The following is a 20,802-nucleotide window of genomic DNA, read 5'->3' as shown; positions in this document are numbered from 1 at the left end:
AGCAGCAGACACCCCACAATAAAATTATATTATCCCAAAATAAAACTTTTGTCAGTAAGATTCAGGGCTCAGCTCAAGCTAGCGAGCCACCTCCTGTCCTCTGAGCCACAGCAAACAGCTGGTGACAAACCGAGGGACAACTGCTCTCACACCAGCAGTGGGCTAAGAGGGAGGAGGCAGCACGTCGCCGTGGCTCTGTTGCTGCACCGTAACTTTTTATGACACGGTATGTCGGTCCCAGTGCTGAGCATTTCCCTCCCACCCCGGCTCGGTCACCTCCAGCAGAACCCCAGTATTTTGGAGGCTGCTCTGCCCTCCAGCCCACTCCTTGCCCCCATGCTGGGCTGTCCCCGGCGGCGCTGGCACCTACACGTGGAGTCGGAGAGGGCGGTGTGCGAGGAGCGCCGGGAGCTGTGGGATGACAGTGACACTCCCTCCCGGCTGGCGTCCTGGCTGCTGCCGCACTGCCCCACGTCCAGGTAGCTGCTGTGGCTCTGCGGGGAGCGAAGCACAAGCGGTGAGATCGTCAGTGGGGGGGGATGGCACTGGAGGGGACCTCCACCTCCCTGACCATTTGTTTGCAGAGGAAAACAACCGGCTGGGTGTGCAGCACCAAATCCCACTCACTCTGTTCACCCTAAAGCCTTCAGGTAGACATGATCTTCAGAATCATGCCCGAGGCACCCCGGCTTGGGGAGGTGCCTGGGACACCCATCTGATGACAGTGAGCAGCAGTGGAAGGGACACACCACGTGTCAGGCAAATGCCATGGAGATTCCTGCCCGTGTCCCCTGCTCCAGCGTGCCACCCTCCTGCTTCCCTGCCCACAGAGCTGTGGGCAAAAGGAAATAAGCTTTTATAGTCAGCTCCTTTCTGCCGGATCTCTTCAGGAATGTCACAGCTGGTTGGCTGTGGCACACTGGGGTGTGGTGGCAGGGGGGAATGAGAGAAGGCAGCCCGAGGGGCTGGCTGGGGAATGGTTTTATCCATTGCAGAGATGGAGAGAGATGACCTAGAAGATATGTGGAGCAGTGGCATGGGAACATCAGCTGCAGCCCCAGGAGAACCTACAGCAAACGTCTCCTGAGGGGGACAGGTACAGGGTGATGCTGGGAGCTGTAACCCCACTTGCTGCTCCCTGGGGAGCAGTGTCTCCCAGCAGGCTGTTCTGGGCAGGAACCAGGCAGCACATGCACAGAGGGGAACAGCCTGACCTCCCAAGAGTAATGTTTGAAGATCAATGAAGCTAATGGAATGATAACTGCACAACAATCCACTTGAAATTACTTTGGTGGTCTTATCTGTAAACTACTGAGAGGAAGAATTTAAAAGTAATTAAAATGACCTTGTCAACTGGGTTGAGATGCCAGACTGATTCAAGCCATAGAAGTTAATGCTCTGGTCACAATCCTACACCTGATGCGATCCAACAGTAGAACTAAAATCTGGGATAAGTGTTTTCCCTTTGCTTCCAATCTTCATCTGATTATCAGTGACAACTTGGCACTAGCAAAACAGGTACCCTGTAATATTGCCCTGCACTTGGATCCTCTGCACCTTACTAAGGCTGACAGGTACAGCAATCTAACCTCCATCTCCAGCTCTGCTTTTCTGCTTCTGAGCTAGGGAGGTTTAACCTGTTGTTTGTGTAATGGTCTCAGAAAGATAACAAGGAGCAGAACAGAGAAATTGAACTGCTGAATTTGCAGTTATTATGGAATCAGAGAATGCTCTGGGTGGGAAGGGACCTTAAAGATCATCTAGTTCCAATCCCTCTGCTAAGGGCAGGGACACCTTCCACTAAGACCAGGTTGCTCAAAGCTCATCCAGCCTGCCTTGAGCCACGTTGGGCAGTTTAGAGCTATGCAGAGGAAAACTTCTCAGGATCTGCCTGAGTCATAACCCAGCTGAAGGCTTGGAACAAAATGGGAATAAAGAAAAAGGAGAAGCAATAACAGGTATTTTCCTAAGATTGGTAAGTGACTACTCGGTTTGGTTTAAACACCTTCTTTCTCAATTGTGAAGGGACACGGTACCTTTAGAGAAGAGGATGCCAGTTCAATTGATGACTCTTCAAGGCCAAGATCTCGCCTTCTCTCAGCCCGAACTTCTGCATAACTAAAAAACCCAAAAAAACCAAAACCCATTTCAAATCCATTTTTTCAGTCTAGATACTGTTTACTCTGTGGTAACTATCTTACTATACAGGCCGCTGTGAAGTTTTCATATTGAGCCCCAAGCTTTGCACAACGCACTCACACTCTCTCAATATACAAGGTACTTAAAGGATCATCATCATAGAGCCTAGCAATCTGTGAGTAATTCCACAGATTAGAAACAACAGAGCAGTGTCCCATCCCACTGCACCCAGGACTGCAGAGCCTGTAATGATGGCAGTGGTAATAAAGCAGATCCCCCTCCAGAAGGTTCATATCACAGAGCATCCCACACATGCACTGCCTTCCAGCACGAGTTGGAACTCAGGGTAAGCAGCTTTCCACTAGGGGAGGATCTTGAGCTGGATTTGGGGTGAGGAATAAGGCTTGCAAGCCAGCAGCTAACTTCAAGTCATAAATATTTAAAACTCTGATCAAAACGTTTTGTAGGAGATATACGATCCCATTCATGACCATAAAGCCATCTGATTCTTAACAGCTTTAAATCTTTCAATGGCCATGTCATCACTAGGGATAAAAGGGGAAGGTAACACACTGGTAGACTTGGCCAACAGTGGCTTCCAGGTTTTTGGCCCGGTTGATGAAAAAGGAAAAAGAGTAATGAAAATACATGTTCCCTGTCATAATAGTTTTATGGAATTACATACCATCTTAATGTGTCAGTAGGCACAGCAAATACTTGGTTAACACAAAACAGAACTAGAAAAAGTAATGGCTGAACACTGAGACACACTCTGTGAAGGGTTTGGTGCTTGGTCCTACCTAACTACCAGGTGAGTGCAAACGATGAACTCGGGCTTGGAATTCCACTGGTGGTAGGTGATGTAGTAGTGTGTCTGCAGCCATATCCACTGCTGGCCTTTGGTCAGGAATCGATAGTAACAGGACTTTCCTTTTCCAAACTGCATCACTGTTTAACAAAAAAAGAAAGCAATTTATAGCAAACAGGGATTTCCTAGTGCAAAGGTAATTAAAAAAACCACTGAGTGCCACACACCTCTCACAGACTGTGGCAGTGCCAAAATGGCTCTTGAGCTTTATAAACACGACAGATGATACACAACCATGTACTCAGCTTTTGTTTGGGTCCTTTTCTGCTAACTTTCAGGAGTGCCCTTTGGTATTTTGAGATTGCTCTTATAACTGGTATAACTATCACTAGCTATATACCTATAACTTATTCATGGGCTCCCCTGAAATAAGCATAAATAACACTATTTAAAGTACTTGCCTTTCACATGTACATGAGAATGCATTTCAGACACTGAAGGTGTGAAGTCAGAATCCCAATAAACAATAAGATAGTGGAGTTTTAGCAGTTTAACTGAGAGTTTTCTTCCAAGAGATCACCTAAATACAGCAGACCTGGTACATATTATCAGCCTACATCCAGAAAAATCTCAAGTGCTGTACTACAACTGGAAAATAATGAGGGGAACTACATTAACCACACTAATTGTTCTGGACTGCTGGGAGTACAAAATGAAACATGTTCACATAAAATACCAATAATTAATGTAAACTAACATACAATGTGGTTTCAGCAAATCCATTTCACTTGGCAGTAGGCAAGATGCCTGCCCAGAGTTGTCAACCTAACAAACAGGAACTTATCAAGCCACACTATCCCGTGTGTGTTCACTCACCATCACTCTACTTTGTTAAAATATCAGGACTAACTTCTTTAGTGATCCCATTAACAGTGATGGCCTTTAGATGAAGCACTTAGCAGAGGTCTTCTGGCTAACATGCTGTGCTGGGGATCCCTCAGCTCCTGGTCATGGCAGAGATGTCCTGGAGCAACTTCTCTAAGTCATTTTGCCAGCACCTTCCCTTGTGCAGTAAAATTAAAAGATCCTTTCCTACAGGTGTGTTGTGCGAATACTCCTTTAATATGTAAGAGAAATCCATGGCTAGTAGGGATGTAGAACATAAATCATGCAATCAATTCTCTGCTGAGTGATCTGACCCACTCTCAGTATAGTTTGTGTCTACATCAAACTGCACACACACATCACTAAAAGGACACTGTCTGCTTAAGTAGGTCACTTCTGTCTGAATGGTCTTTTAAGCAAACAGGACTAAGAAGTACTGTACATTAAAGCAATTAAAACACTCTGTTAATATTCCCATCGACACACTTGCTGAGCTTGACACGACTTGTGTCTGCCCCTTTCACAGCCTCCTCCGTGCTCTCAGTCAGGCAACCTGCCTCCCTGACAGCTGTTGTACCAGTGCTTTGCCTTGACAGGGCAGAGAAATCAGCAGGGAAACAACAATCAGAGAAGTCATTTTCTCCATCCTCTACTAGGCCCCTCAGCACCTCATATATGTAAAGTGGAAGAGGGTACTTGGTAGAGATGGGGGTGGTTTGCAACTCAGAGGTGAAGCAGCTTGTCTCACTCCAGTGGGCTGGGGGGCTGTGGAATTTCTTGGTCCCTACATTGCACTGCTCTGCATCTGAGAGTAATTACAGCATCCCACTTGCTCCACTCTCTGGGGTGTCCTTGTTTCCTTTTGACAAAACACTCTCCTTTCAAGCAGAGATAATAGAGAGACAAACAGACAGTTTTCCCCCAGGAAACCTCTAAGTAATATTTCTTAGCAAAATATCTGATTACCTAGATGCACTTTACAAAGTATGTAGTCATTTTTTATTGCAATTTTTGCCTGGCAAGGCAAAGCCAGTGGAGGACAGACATAATTCTGGCTAAATATCTCAGTCTGAAATGCACCTAATAAAATGGAAAAATCATGAACTCAGGGGTAAGGCATCTCACATCTGGTAGGAACAGCACACTGATTAAGAGTAGACCACATATGCAGACACCTCTTGCCCTTCCTTGCATCAACTCTAGCCTTCAGCAGGCTGCACTGCCACGGTCCTCAAGCAAAGTTCTCCCTGCCCTGGCTCCCACGGGTCACACTATTTCTCCTTGCACAAAGATGAACTCAATCGGCCTTCTTTGGTGTTCATACATCAGCCTGAACCGGACTCTTCTGCTTTACTGCTTTACTTTCAGGTCAACTGAAAGTGAGCCATCTTCGATGAGCCATCTTTACCCACAGGGAAACTGTAATCGGTACTTTTGTATGTAAAAAAATTCTGAATCTCCAGAAGCATTTTACTAATGAGTAAGTGAGGTTCACAACAACTAACTGCATAGGTAGGTGAACCAAATGTTGCTCTCAGAAGGCCTTTTGGTGAGCTGAGTCCCATGGCTGGTTCTGGAGCCCAGGGTAAACAGCAAGAACCCATGAACTGTAACAATCAACAAAATTCACAGGGTTTTGGGGCTGCCCTCACAAACGGGGGGCAGAGGGGGAAAAGTTTTGACTTCCAATCTATTAATCTCAGACAACCTGTGCTCAAACAAGATATCTACCAATTTAGGAAACCTGCACAAACAGTTCCCGATCTGAGTGAATTCTGCAGATTTCAACCTCCCTGGTAAGCATCAGCTATGACAGTCTGCCACGGAAAGAGAGAATTCCCTTGTGAAGAAGATGCTTTTTGTGACGACAGTAAAGGGTTTTGCACAAGTGACAAACGAGATCAAAGACAGGCAGGCTGCAGAGGGAGGGGAACTTACAGTGTTCATGGCACCTAGCAAGAAGCTCCAGGTCATCTGCGTGGTAGTAATCATACCCTGACGTTCCCAGAACCTCAAAGGGTAAGTATCCTATAATAGGTGGAGCCCTAGAAAGGAAGCAAAGGGGGAGGGAATGAGCACAAAACCCGATGCTTTGACATCCTGGCAGATAGGCTGTGATACCAGCAACAAAAACCTCGATCGTTCACTCAGCAGAGAAATCAGGAATGGGTTTTCATATACGCAACAAGGTATCGTCACAGACAAACAAAACAAAAAAAACCACAGCGAGGGAGAGGTAAAAACTGAGAAAATGAAAAGGTGTGTGTTTACTGTTTCATAGCCTATTCATTACGTGGGTGTAGAGAAAGGCATGTACGTATGCGAGTGACTCAATTCATTAAGGATGCTTGTGAGACGCAGCTTGAGAAACGCTACGGCTGCTCCTGTGCATAACAACTCGGAGCTGGAGTAAAATTATCCAGTAGGTTGGATGTAAATGTCATCTGGGTAGGATCTGTAGAAGAAAGAGCAAGTGGGAAGCTGCAGTGTGTTTCAGGACCAGCTTGGGTAAGAGAAAAAGCAATGGCTCTCATGGAAAAACTTGGGAAATTATAGCCAGCAAAACTTCCTGTGTTGGTAGTATAGATAGCAATAGGTACAGGGCTGATTTAGGACTGCTTTAGCTTTGGCAGGTAGATAAGGAGTCAATGAAGTATTTAGATAGGCACATTGCAGTGACTTAACTCACTATTGTGCTGTCAATTCTAGATTTGTTTGTTCTGGCTGCAGGATATGCTGATAGTGTGGGGCTCACCTGCCAAGATCAGTGTGTTTCTCAGGAATAAGGTGGTGGTGTGTTAGTGAAATGGTTAATGACTCATAACAGGGCAGGCTGAAGGGGATGGTGCCTTATCAAACCTGCCTCCCCCGCTGCCTTTCTCTTGGTGTGCTGAGTGCTCTTAAGGAAGGTAAATGCCATAAAGTGGCTAAGAATAGAAGTAAAAAGTGATTTAAATATAGTACATTTGGATTTGGATGGATCAGTCCTGAGTTCCTTGGTTATTAATGTGGGAAGTTTTCTCTCTTGGTTAAGGCACCCAGCTCTACATTTGCACTCCTAAGAGACACAGTGCACGTAGATCAGTCAACTAAAGAGAGGCCAGGCAGGTCTATAACCTCCCTCTTCCCCACAACTGCAGGCAGCCTGGCACCAGATGGGAAATGGGGAGAAAAGGAGGATAGCTAGGGGTCTGCTAAACAGCAGTCCCAAGAGGATCAAGGTTTGAGCAGGAGTTCCTGAGTCTCAGCACAAGGGGTTAGCTGGGAAAGCCAATCCTCCTCTCAATAGCAAATCTCTTGAAACAGTGTGTGCTGAGTACACAGTGGTCTCTGCCACAATGCAGCTTTACTTATTCAAGTAACTTTTCATAGAGCACTGTGTTCCTTTCCCTCATGTGACCCAGATTTCTGTTAATGATGATAATATGTGTATTTATGAAAGTGTCCTTCCTTGCTGTCTCTTTGGCAGAACACATCACTTTCTCTCCTATTTTTGATGACATACTTATATTCAATACAATAATGTCTTTGAGATGCACATCAGATAAACACTTAAGCTGATCAGGAAAGTATTATACCTTCCTGAATATTGCCAGGGCTCTTTATATGAGAAAGCAATCACAAAATTTTCCTCATCTGTCATTTGACAAGGAGCTGCCTTGCCTGTGGAGCAATTTAAAAGCGTTTTGTTAGCTTAAGTTCCAGCCTTGAGACCTGCAACTCACTGTGCAATGGGAATGCACAGTCTTCAGAGAGCCTTTCAGATGCACTCTTTCAATAAATGAAGGGAAAATAAGAACAGTACCACAGTGCAGAAGAGGAATAGATCATTATGAAAACTGACAGGCTTTCTTCCTCTACACATATTTACATAAAGACCCAGAATACAGATTTTTCCTGTTTTTCTCATGTTATTCCAGATCTGTGGAATCCTTTTTGCACCATCTATCTTTACTCTGATTTAAGTTGTGATCATGATATGAAAGGTCCCGATTCCAGCTCCTGCTGGGAACCCTCTGCCCCTGCTGATGGCATATCTCAGCATCAGGCAGCCTGTGTTGATGCAAATAAGCAAGAAACAGCAACATTTCACAGCATCCTGCAGACTGTACTGGAGAGCAGTTTGAATCAATGATTAAATGAGACAACCCCCACGATCTCATGCTCATTCTTGGGTCTTGAGCTCACCGCTTGCATCTGGGGCTGTCACAAATTCTGCCTCAGCATCTGCATCAGTTTAATTTCCTCTCAGTAACAATGGTTTCCTCGCTGGGGATATCAGTGGGACTGGAGTGGCTGCAAGCACCTGGCACAGAGATTCCTCTCTGAGTCATAACCCAGATTCATCAGAAGACTCTTTGTCAGGTTTCAAAGTAGTTCCTGCTCACCTTATTCACAGGAGCTGCTGGGACACAGCAGCTCACTCCATTGGTGAAGTAAGGGGCTTAGGGCTCTTTTACAAATCTTAACGTTAATCAGCTGATTCTGAAAACATGCATTATTGGACAGGCCAATTAAAGTCTAACAAAGCCACTCCAGCAAGATTTCCATACACGAGCAATGATCTGACTGTCCCAAACTAAACAGCATCAATTGTAGGGCTGTCACAGGGTCAGTTCCTCCATGCTTCAAAACATGATGTGTGAGGGACACATCTTGTGTACTATACAGATGAAAGTTATAAAATTAATAAATAAGCTATAAATTAATAATAATTTATATTTGCTCTCTCTCTTTCTTGCTTTACATGTGCAATGATATTTACGGTTTTTTCCTGACGGATATTTTTTCCTTACAGCCTTATTTACCAGTCTTCTATTTCTAGTAATGACTATCTTTGCACAGCTCACAAGGGAAGGGATAGCAGAAAGAGTAGGATTTTGCAATGTGCTTATGCATACATGTCAAATACAGAGAAGTAAAAGTGAATAAAACCCTCTAGTTTCTTTTGAAGAAAATGAATCCTATATTAATCAGCTTAATAAAGCAGTTCCAGTCTGTTTCATTCACCAAGCTGAATCCTAGCCCACCGTATGGCATTGTCAAGAACTAATACAAATTAAATCTTAGAATCTGCTGCTTTTTCTTTTATTTTCATAAATTCTATCATTTCTCAAGGTGAAAAATCAAAAACTTATTGACACCGCAAAAGATTTAGAAGGATGCCTGGAAGCTGTAGTTGTAAAACAAAAGAACTAAACCCACACAGGGAACAGGACTGACACTGCTCAGTTTCAATGACTTATTATCTTGGTGAAGTTTGACATTTTTCTAGATGTTTTCCAGCATTTTTTACGGTTTCTTACCTGCTTAAAATATGGAAAAGAGTGAAGCACTTAAGGATGCCCGGTAAGTTCACAATAGTGTTACTTAGTCTCACCTAATTAGAACTATTCCACTTGGGATCTCTGGTGATACCTACACAAAATTTCCTATTTTTAAACTGCAGTTTATTTATTCTTCAGTGACTAAACCCAAATCTCTTACCTGTGGTCCAAGAATAAAAACTTCCATTCTAAACTATGCCTTGACGTGAATTCTTCACATGGCTCTTCAACATTGCAGAGCTCCTGCAACACAGTTGGCACATTGAGACATTTAATTCTATGAAATGACAAAAGGAGCCTGCTATCAAGACCAAGGATACATCTTGTTGATATAATAAACCATAGCAAAATACAGTGCTTACAAAGCACTTGACTTATTTTCCTCTAAGGAACGTATACACCTTGTTTTATGGATGCATGAAGTGATGAAAAGTGGCTGAATAATTTACCCTGAGCTGAATTTCAGAGCTAGGATAAATAGTCCAAGGGTCTCATCTTGCACTCTGTAGGCAAAATTTCCCAGCTTTTTGCAAATATTGGTATGTGAATATGGATAATTAAGTGGCTAATGTCCCCCTTGAGCAAGCAGCACCTACGGTCGTTATCCCTGTCATCACTGCACTGCACCACGGGACACTTACAGACCAGCAGAAAGAGCCCATGAAACACGGTTTCAACCATGAAACACTGTTTTAAGGTGCAAGTGGCTTCCTTACACCAAGGGTGGTGGGATGCATGCCTTTGAAGGCTGCAAATTCCCAAGTGGTGTAGCTGGTCACCTTGTCCTGGTGCTTCCCGGGCTGCCCGCGCTGGGACAGCCCATCACACAACAACCTCTTCTCGCTTTATACCCCCCCTTTCCAAAATACACACTTATGTCATCTCCCACTCCCAAACGCAGCGGTGTCCTCTCTTCTTTACTAACCCCCTGCACAAACACTCAGTGCTGCTCCCTGAGAGGTTGCCTCAGCTGGCTCCCACGGGCCCACCGAGCCGGGCACCGGCTGAGCCCCACGCAGGGGGGAGGTGCAGGCACAGGGGTCTCACCTTTAAGAACTGCGGTGTGACAAGACGAACAGTCGCTACGAGGCAAATCTGCTCCTCCGTGGCTGACCTGAAAGCTCGTGCAATAGCTGACTCAAAGCCATTACAGGAGGGTGTAGGCACTAGACACAACCAGACAATTTATTTAAGACGATGAGGAAGGAGAGCTTTTTTTTCATGTTAAGACAGGTACAGTGACTGATGACACCCCAGCAACCAACTCCTCCTACCCACAAAGTGATGCCACACTGATACATGCTGACGTTATTTAAAGCATGACCCTTTAGGCTCCAAGTTACACAGCTGTAATCACCTATCCCTGGCTTGCAGGGGAGCTTCATAAGACAGCTCTGAGCAGCTCGCAGTGTGCAGCTGCAGTCTCCCTGTCAGCCTTTCTCCAGGTCAAAATTTGCAAGATTCAGGATTTTACAGGTATATCAAACTATTTAATCTTTGTAAAGTGTCATTTCACTGACACGAGTGAAACAGAATAGCATATTTTACCGGTTATTTGAATAAGTAGGCTGCTTTACAATTGGCAGTGGGTCAAATGGAGGTGTTATCAGTCTGGTACCAGCTTTAGGCACAGCATGCAGGAGAGTGCACTCTTCTGAACAACAGCTTCACCACCACTTTCGTATGAAAAAAATATTCAATATATCCACAGCTCATTCCATCCTTGACAATTACAGGGCATTTTCAGCTGAACAAGGTCTTTAGGATGCTACAGATAAGGACACAATTTAAATGAAAGAGGTGAAGAAGGTAGGCTGGAGCAGTAACTTACCATGAGTAAAATATTTAAAATCCACTACAAATTTCACATATTCATACATCAGGGGTTCATTTGGATCTAAACTGCCTCTTGCTAAATGGCAGCAAAACTCTATTTGTTTTTCTGCTGAAATGAGAGAAAGAGAGGGAGACACAGGCAATGTTACTAGAAATCTGTAGTTTAACACACTCACATGCTCAATTTATCAGGTGCTTACACCAACCCTGTGCTGTGGTATTTGAGCACACCCTTCTGGGATGCTCTTGAAACCCGACAGTAAATATATAAATACTAGGAGCAATTATCAGCTGGTTCTGTTTAAGGAAATGTATTCTCACCCTTTCTCAAATGGCTTTGCTCCAGCACTCCAGGAGTGAAGCCCTGGCTATACCGACCAGGGGGATTTTCCCCTGACTTCATAGTTTGCAGAATTTCACACAAAGCAGTTACATGACATTGCAGTACTCTGCTCTGGCACTGCTCAGTAGGACCCAGATCCAAAGGGCACTGAACTCACCCTAAGCCTCTCCATTAGCAGTGGAGGGCACCATGCCAAGCTCTCATCCAGTTTTCTGCCCCAAGTCTGAACTCTATGGATTAGACCACGCGGCCTTCAGCCAGAGGGAAACCACCCTCAGGGCGGAGCACCATCAGCACAAGGGCTGCTCAGCTCCCAATGATGCTCACGGGGCAGCAGGGAGGGGAGGCCAGTGCTGCTCAGACATGGTGAACCCACTGGGAAAGAGGGAAGCCAACATAGCCTTGGTAAAACGTGGATGATAGGAAGATGCTGCTGCCTGCTCTGGTGCTGGGGACATTTTCTAGGAGAAAGAGACATTCTGGGGGTGGGACAGCAGCCAGCAATACAGATCTGGATGGACTGTTCAGGTAGGAGGAAAAACATGTAATGAGGGCAACTTCACTGTCCTATGGGACAAAGCAGACAGTAAAACAAAGACTGCCCAAATCAAAGAGCAAGTATTGGGAACACACAGGAACATTAGATGATGTGATGCACTAAAACCCACAAATACAGTAAAACAGCAGTGGCAGGCAGAAGAATTAAATAGCTGGAGAACCCTGTGCAGGCTCCCCTGGGAGCTGTTCGCCTTTGGCAAACTTCCCTGACTGACAGACAAGAGCAGAGCTTACCATTTAGAAAATCAGCTGCAACAGGATCTGTCATGAGCACATGTGGAGAAAGGAGCTTGTACACTTCGCTCTGTTCCCGCTCAGGCAGAAAGTTTAATATATTTTGGTCCACCAAATCTGACTGATACAAAAGAATGCTTTGTCATGTTCAGCAGTACAGCCTGACACAACCACACGCCTTTTCATCCCGCAGCAGAGCACAGACGCTGCTGATCTAGCTGATGCCTAAGACAAGGAAGCCCAGTCAATCTGCAGATGGATCCAGGGCAGAACACAGCCCTTAGGTTATTTTACCCCAGGGTTACTATCTATTTGCAGAAGGTTGAACGAGTCCCAGAGTTTGCCCCCTCAGTTCAGGGAGATATAAGTAGGAGAAGAAACCCTGGTACCACAGGAATGTAACATGATGATAAGTATCATTTCAAAATGAAAATGTGAAACATTTTCCTTTGGAAGCATGACAGAAGTGAGAGAGCTCCTCCTCACATCCTCCATTTGTCTTCTAGGCTGAACATCTGGCAGAATCATCTTGACCTGCAAGTGATTCAGTGCTGATCAACCCACACATCCTGACTAAAGGGGTTCTACCAAAATGTCAGCACAGATTTGTTCTTTGCACATCAGGACATTCAGCTAACCATGTGCTTAAATCTGCCCTCTTATATAGCATTGTTGGTGCCTCATGCTTGGCACTAGATTAAGAGAAAAATGTTTTTGAGGGGCCAAGCTGAAATTTATGCACCTAACAGCTAACTGGTTTCTAGAAATTCTCCCAGAAAGCTCTGAGGCCACACATTTGTTACTGAAGACTATGGGCTAGAAGTAGGAAAACCCAGTGTCATTAGAAGAGCATAGATTTAGTCCTGAAATAATGAGCCTCATATTGAGTGGTCAGAACTTACCGGTAAGTGTCCGAGCAGAGACGAAACACTATCAGATACATAAATAATAATCCCATCAGTGGTAAGAGCAATGAGAAAGCCATCCAGTGCCTAATGATAATAGGCAGACAAAAAAGAAAAAAAAAAGAATTATGAAAGGTAGCAACTTAGAATATAATAGGCTAATTGATTCTTTAGTGATGCCTCCAACAGCCTAAACTTAGCAGAAATTAATCACGGAAATGATAGTTCAATGTGGAAAACCAAAAATTATACATGCTGTCTAATTCAACATTCTTTTTATATTCTTATTTGCTCATTATTCTTAAATTGACTTGTATTTTTCACCCAGTGAGCATTTATTTAACATGAAGCAAAACAGTGATGCTTAGAATTTCAACACCCACACAATCCCAGAGACTTCAGTCACTTCATTATGTGTTCTGAGTTACACAACAGTTAACAAACTCAGTGCGTAAGGAGATGGTAGATATCATCATGGCAAACCCAGCACTGTGGATGGATGGATAGATGGATGGATGGATGGATAAGCAGAGACGGAAAAATGATACAATGATTTATTTTTAGCAATTTATGGACAATATGGAGAAGATTTAAAGCGTTATTTATTTTGATTAAAGTACTGATTTGTATGGCTAGTGACAAAACAATGTTAAGGCTTTTTTTGTTTCCCCTTTCATGTTCACAGCAGTTTCTGTCCCAGAGTCAAAGCTCTCTGTCCCTTTTAAGTCACTGCCTGTGCTTTCCTCCTTGAGTGTTCTCCCTATTCTTCACAACATCTCCTTGTACCATTTACTCAGTGTCTGTCCCTATTCTTCTCTAACATCAAGATCTGGGAGGTTTAATAGCTGGTCAGCACCGTGCACAAAGCCAGCTCTTCTGAAGACATAGTTAGGCTGCTCTGCAGATTAGATACAGGGAGCCAAAGATGCAGCACTCATCATCTCTCCCACCTCACTGCCTTTGCTCAAAATAAGTCCTCTCTGGGAAAAAAACCACTGATTTTAAGCAAACTGCTTAACTGGCAAAGTCTAACAAAGTCCAGCAAGCCAGCAGTTATTAAAGGGCTCGCTCTCCCCACCACTTCCCATCTAAGGGGGGAATTTGTTCTGATTCAGTTGGAACAAGCTAGCTTGTTTGGTGAGAGAGATTCCCAGAAAAAATGAACAGACTTTTCCAGGGAGGTGAGTCATGACATCCCGATGAAAAGGAGTAACTAAGACACTGCAGCACCTCCCAGCTCAGCCCAGCATACACCCTTATTTTGGTGGGGCAAAGAGCAGCAGCTGCCCACACAGGGCAGGAGATGTCCTCGCCAGAGGAGCACAAGCACAGACCCAGCGTCATGGCCTTAAGAAAGGAGGAATGTAGGCTTGTGGGGTGTTTCTAGACCAGAGAAGCATTTTAGAGGTGGGAGTATCAGAGCTGTTCTCCTGAATGCACTGAAAGGCAATCCAAGCACAAGAGACAGCACTCACATCACAAGTACAGCAGCGCACAGCAAGCAGCTGCAGAGGCAGCAAGGCAATGCTGCCTGGCTAATGGGATGTGGGAGGAAGAGAGCTGCTCTGCTTTTTCAGGTCCTTTCAAGTTTTCCCTAAAACTGCTAGCTCCAGCAGCTCTTCTGAGAAGGGAAATTCTCTTTTTCCTCTCTCACCAGGTCGAAACTGGGCCAAATCAGTCTCCATTCCTAAATGAAAAGGTGTTTATCTTTCAGGGGAAGCAATCATATTTTTAATTCTGTGTCTGCAAAGCACATTTAGCACATTGGTCTCTGTCAGATTTGTATTGTATGTGCCAGCAAGAGTAGAAATCATTAGCATTGGGACCTACAGGTGAAAAAGAACTGTACGTCTCTGAACTACTCCACTGAACTGATTACTTCTCACTAATCTATGCAGCTTTAATTTCTTCTTACCTCTAACATCAACTGGGTGAACTCCTCGTTGCTAAGAAATGAAGGCTTCCAGTCTTGTCTAATCTCACAGGCTTCTGTCTGTGCTGTGATTTCTTAAAGAGAAAACATCAAAAAAGCAACATGAGTCATGCTTCTTAGATTGTTTTTTCCTTTTCAAGTAACGCTAGATTTCTTTAAAGAGGGCTTTCAGAGGAATCATCCACAGATCATTCTTCACACAAATCCTTCTTGCATGCAACACTCATCTTCTATGTCATCATGATACAAATACATTAGAAATCAAGAAAGGGAAAGGGAAATGGAGACATTTTGGGTGGTCTGAAGATATCCTTCCAAAATTATGGTCAGAGGGCTAATTTCAGAGTGGTAGAGCATTCCTGTGAGCAGAGGGTGTCTGTGACTCTGGAGCTGTTTCAGTAAGGCTCTCAGGAGTGCCCAGGCAGCAGGAAAGGCTGCACTCAGTCACCTCCTAACCCAGGAGACCTGGGAGCATGGCTTAGAATTCCCTTTCCCCTTGCTTTTGTAGTGGGTGCTGTTCCTCAGTTTTTCCTCCCTCATGCTCTGTTTGAGAGTGTACAAAGCAGGCCAAGGGATGTGGAGGCCAGTGAGGGAAATGATGTCCCTATATTAAAGGGCATCTTTTCAAATCTGTCTATATTTAACTGGTCAGCACTCTAGCCCATTTCCTGAGGCCAACTTCTGTGCCTTATTCTGCCCCTCACTTAGGCTCATGCCCTCTCTGGAGGTCTGAGGCACTTGGGAAAAAGAGTTTTCATTTTCTGAGTGGACACTGTCTGCTGGGCAGATGCAGAGCCAGCACCCTCCAGTACCTTTCTGCTTCTGTAGGAAGTCGATGGTCCTCTGCAGTATTGTGGACTTGTCCATCTTGAGAGGGTGGCCATGGCCCTGCAGCATCGTGCAAAGCTCTTTAATGAGGACATTGAACTGGTCTCTCCTCTTCTTTTCAGATTTGTTGCGTGATGCCCTGAGCAACAGAAACATATATGACAGAATGAAAGACCTGCAGCTCAAACCAGGATGAGGTGAACTGCCCTGTCCCACCAGAACACTGTGTTGAGAGTCTAACTGCAGAACCACAGACTAGTTTCCAGCTCACATTAATACAATTTAAGAATGTTTCATTAGGGTTTTCCCCTCCATTAAAAACAATAAACGAGGAAGCAAATCCACTCAGTTTCTTCCAAAATGTTCTTTCCAATACTCATATCTGAGAAAATCCTATTTTCATACAACATTTTCCAGGAGTAATTAATTTGCTTTACGAGTGTATTCATGATGATACATACTTCCTGTGATCTAGACTGAGTGTGGTATGCAGAAAGCATTTCCATTCATATTCAGGTTGGCATTTGGAGGTTCTCAGATCCAGCATTTATGTTCACAGCCATCTCTGTTTTGGCACTTGTGTATGATGACTAATTAGAACTAAGCCAAATGCTTCTCTGATGGGAAACTAACTCATACCCATGCTAAAGCAGGACTGCTCTCTAAGTTTCATGGGGAACTCTACCCCAGCTGGGCAATGCTGCTTGATGCCAATAAAATCTCAGGTCAGGAGTCCTGCATCAAGATAATAAATAGCCATGGGATGAGATCCTGAGGGCACAACAATGTAATTTAAGGACCACTCAGCTGATTAACTCATGGTAGGAGTGGTCAAACACTATGAGAAGCCCGAAAATGGTGACTTCATTATGTTGCTTGTGGTCCTCTATACACACAGCGTAAACTGCATGGGGGCTTTGACATCAGCACTGTCAAGTACTTTGTCAAGCACTGGACAACACAGCATTTACAGTTCTCCTCCAGGTGTGAATCCTGACATACCTCTTTGCCCTGTCCTTCTCATCTTCATCCATCAGTTCGTTTACACAACACAGGGCTCTGGAAGGAAAAGACAGAAGTACTTACTTAAATATATTTCCTGATCTTGGTAAGAATGTCAAAATATGGAGCTTACTGGTTTGTACTTTAAGACCTCCTGGATGTTTCAATCTTCCCTTTCCCAAACTTCACTCTTGTTATGTACTTCCTTGCTTGCTCAGTCAGCTACTGAGGCTTGAGAAGTGAAACCGTTGCTACACGCCCATACAACTACAATAACCATGACTTTAGAGGGAAAGAGCTGAAAGCCAGCAGCCCTTCAGCTGCCTTTGTACTCCCCTCTGCACCAGGATAGGGAATCCTGCCGAAGCACTTAACTCTGCGCAGCAGTCAGCATCTTCCCTGCAAATGTGAGAGCTGATTTGACACTGTCTGTACCAGGCAGCACCTCGCCTGGCCCTGTTTTGGGAAATTACAGGCTGCCAGTTGATTTCGAGCACTGCGCTGCTTGAAATACATCTGAGATTTCTTTCCCAGTGGAAGGACATAGAAGAAAGAAAGAAACTGTGCTAATCCCCTAAAGGATTAGTATTAGGCAACAGCAGGCTACTATCAGGATATCTGAGAGATGATATGATAGACAGGTTCATCCAAAGCATCTTGCAACCAATGGCTGCCACTTGCACTGGTGGACTTGCCCCATATCATCAGAGCTGTGTCCCAGTACTGGGGTTCATACCCAAGACTTCAAATTAGAATTTCCTCACCTGGCACTAAACAAAGAAAAGAAGGGAGTGTGACCTGGGTTCCCTGGGTTCTATATACTCCTGCATCAGAACAGCCACTGCGTGCTGCTGCCTTCGTCTTACCTGTTCTTGCGGCACAGGTAAGGAGAACAGTTGGCAACAACTCCCAGTAAGGACACAGTACTCTCGAGCCCCATCAAATGATGGAAAATTCAACACAAGGGTAACTTCTTCACTGGTGCCTTGCTTTCTGTGACTCAGATGGGCTAAATCCAAGGGATGGGAAGCCAGGCGGGTGCAGGTGAGACAGCTGCTGTCACTTCATGCTGCATCGCCTGGGTCAGCTCTGCTGGATTTTACCTCCCTCAGACACCTCCAAAAAGGAAACCGCACCCCTAACCAGCATCAGCACCAATCTACCTCCGTCTCTAGCGAGCACTCTCACTACAAAACCCTCCCACATTGCCCAGCACCCAAGGGGCATCTTTCAACAGGTACATCCAAAAGATTTTTTCTGTTTTGAGACTACTCCAAGCTCAAAGAACTTGGTGGCTATAAAAGTAGCACAAAATAAAACCACCCACAACTGACAGGATGTCAAAGATGCTGCTCACAGTAAAAGCTACACATTTTTATCCTTCCTTGCCTGCTCCAGGGCAAGGATCTCCCTCCCTGCAGACGACCTGGGCAGAAGAAACTGTATGAATTCTTTTGTTCCAAAATATGAATGCACTCCATGGGAAGGGAGTGGTTCTTATTGCTTGAGTCACCAAAAGCTACAAGCCAAATTAGAAGTTACCTGTTCTATTCCTCAGATTCATCAGTCCAGACTGACAGAGTGGGATTAGCACTTCTTATCACCATGTAAATAGAGACGGAGAAAAATTAATCCTGGAATAAAAAGCAAGTCCAGTTAAAACATGGTTGCAGGCAAGACAGCCTAGAGAGCAGCAATCACTTCAGTCTGAGAAAAGTCTACCACCACAAGCTAGAAACATGCTCAATATGACTGATGAAAGCTCAGCAAAGCCTCCAGCAATGGGAACTGGACCAAGTTCTCAGGCTCCTGGCTCTGTGGGCACTACTGCTGCCACAGGAGCAGCCTGGGAAAGCCAATGTGACCTCTCATGTCCAAAAAGCCATGTGGTTCAGTAGGGTGGTGGAACAGCCCTACTAGCTTGGAGCCACTAAGGATTGATTGGACTTCTTCCAAAGTATGACAGTTTACCTGGTATGTGTGCTGTGAAAACCAGAAAGTATGATCTGTACCTCACCTATCAAATTGTGCAACCAAAACCTCCTTTGAGACAAACACGACCAGCAAAAGTCAGTGCAAGCCCCAACCACCCACCAATGGATTGACCTAAGGCCTCCCATTAAGATTTGCCACTGATGGGACACACAAAATCTCCTTTTCATTTGGGATTTAAATGCTTACCAACGCACACCCTGAACTCCTGGCCATACCCACACCACAGGACTGCCCCCTCGGAAACCATCACTGTCAAAACTTGTTTGGCTTCAGATGAGCTTCACTCTCAGGAAGGACACGAACACAACCAGACTGTCCATGGCTGGCAGTAATACCTCCCACAATAGCCAAGTGCTGGGCTTCCAAGCTTAACAAGCTGCTAATGACCCGAAGGGCCTTCCCACTCTGAACCCAGGTTGTTTCTCCCATTATCATTAGTTCCAACATCAGCCCAGGACACTGCAAAAAGCTCTCTGCCACTACCAGGGGTTGCATACTTGTAACTGTGGTGAACAAAGAAACATATCCCTCATTTGGATCATCTAAAGGACTAGCAAGAGCTTGTTTGTTTCTCCAGCTAGTGAAAACACCTCAAAGGAAAGGGCACACAAGAAGCTGGCTGGAAAACTGCTACAAGGGACACACGTCAGGCGAGCACGCTGGAGAGGGCAGCCAGGACAGGGTGGGGGCATTGTGTGGCTGAAGCTAAAAACCATGAGCAACAGAGATCCTGAACAGTGATATGGTGACAGGGCTTGCAGGGGAGGTTTAGGTGAGTAACTCAAGAAAACAGGCCAAATTCCTGCTCACGGCCAATAAATGAAATTATGTCAGTCCATGTGCTCAAAAAAAAATTGGCTCAGATAAAGTGATACAGTCACTATAAACTGTAATATGGAAGTTACTGCAAGAGGCTTGAACCTTCTGACACAGCAGAAGTATAAGGGTAACATATAAAATATCTGATGTGCTTCAGTAGTAAGTGAACCAGTAAAAAATTGAGTTGGGATTATTTTCAGTTTGGAATATGAACTTCCAGGGAAAATATCACGCAACTCCTGACACCCTCAGTGAAGCTGCAACTGATAACAACACCTGCGTAGCAAGTTCAAACTTAGTGATCTGCTCCGCTTCTGTTCTCTCAGCGGTCGTACGCTAGTCAAGTTACACGCTTTTCTTCCAGTTCAAAAGGAGCGTGTGATCTTATTTGTTACCCTATTTAGCTACTGCAGAGCTGAGGTGCTTATCACAGTCCCTGCTGCTCGTCCGTCAGGGCTGTTCTATCACAATCATACAGCTGTTTCTCCTCTAGAAGAACGACCCCTACAGAAATTGTGGTGACCTGTGACAAATTCAGAGACACGCAGGTATAAAGAAAACTCTTTTAAAAGCAGTGGGTTAAATTATGAAAAAGATGCTTGTGGATACACAAACAGACCTACCACAATTTTTCAGGGAACGTTCTTTGTATCCAGACTTAAGCATGCAAAAATTCAGCCAAAGAAAAGGATTCTTCCCGACCTTGGAGGGCAAAGCTTTATGAAGAAACTTTGCCCACAGGCTTTCTAACAACTGAAAACTCCTGGGAAGCCTGGTGGGTTTTCTGCCTCATTCACATGGTTGGCCTGCCAGCCAGCTTGAATAGCAGCAAGCTGAGGGAAGTTGTTTGGTCACTGAGAGAGTCAACACTCCAGTTAGTGCTCACTGAGTCTAAACTGGGAAATGAAGCCCAGATTCTCCCATCTCCAGCAGCAGCAATCACACCCCGCTGCAGGAAGGCTGGTGTGAGCTGCCGGGGTGGGGGGATGAGGCTTCCTAATGGATGTGAGCGATGCCCTCGGACAACACCAGACTTCCAGGTGCTAACAGAACAAATGGCCACAAAAGAATTCACAGGCCCAAACACAAAGAAAAGCTTTTTGCATGATGCAGCAGGATGGTGAGCTAGAAAAAGTCTTAGTAGAAGACACCTAAGGACAGAATATTCTTAATCGGATTAAGCACTTCAG

At 44.8% G+C, this 20,802-nt stretch overlaps 1 protein-coding gene across 3 annotated transcripts in view; it reads right to left on the bottom strand.

The window, feature by feature from the left end:
• Positions 1-20,802, bottom strand: part of PASD1 (PAS domain containing repressor 1) — a 55,548-nt gene that overhangs the window by 12,716 nt on the left and 22,030 nt on the right. For 2 of the 3 annotated variants that reach the window (XR_010433982.1, XM_064669790.1), the window contains exons 2-14: positions 18,341-18,432; positions 16,799-16,855; positions 15,781-15,935; positions 14,951-15,042; positions 13,033-13,122; positions 12,131-12,251; positions 10,991-11,104; positions 10,207-10,325; positions 9,320-9,402; positions 5,771-5,877; positions 2,940-3,087; positions 2,037-2,118; positions 371-494 (exon numbers count right to left, since the gene is read on the bottom strand). Coding sequence is in view for 1 of the 3 variants with exons in the window: in XM_064669790.1 (XP_064525860.1) it covers positions 371-494; positions 2,037-2,118; positions 2,940-3,087; positions 5,771-5,877; positions 9,320-9,402; positions 10,207-10,325; positions 10,991-11,104; positions 12,131-12,251; positions 13,033-13,122; positions 14,951-15,042; positions 15,781-15,935; positions 16,799-16,830 (1,267 nt within the window). In the remaining 2 variants the exon portion in view is untranslated. Of the gene's footprint in view, positions 1-370; positions 495-2,036; positions 2,119-2,939; positions 3,088-5,770; positions 5,878-9,319; positions 9,403-10,206; positions 10,326-10,990; positions 11,105-12,130; positions 12,252-13,032; positions 13,123-14,950; positions 15,043-15,780; positions 15,936-16,798; positions 16,856-18,340; positions 18,433-20,802 lie in introns of those variants that run through there. The other variant, XR_010433983.1, reaches the window with a different exon arrangement.

This window comes from Pseudopipra pipra, chromosome 13 (genome assembly GCF_036250125.1).
Source record: "Pseudopipra pipra isolate bDixPip1 chromosome 13, bDixPip1.hap1, whole genome shotgun sequence".
NCBI classification, from domain to species: domain Eukaryota; kingdom Metazoa; phylum Chordata; class Aves; order Passeriformes; family Pipridae; genus Pseudopipra; species Pseudopipra pipra.
This window is presented reverse-complemented; position numbering and strand designations above follow the sequence as displayed.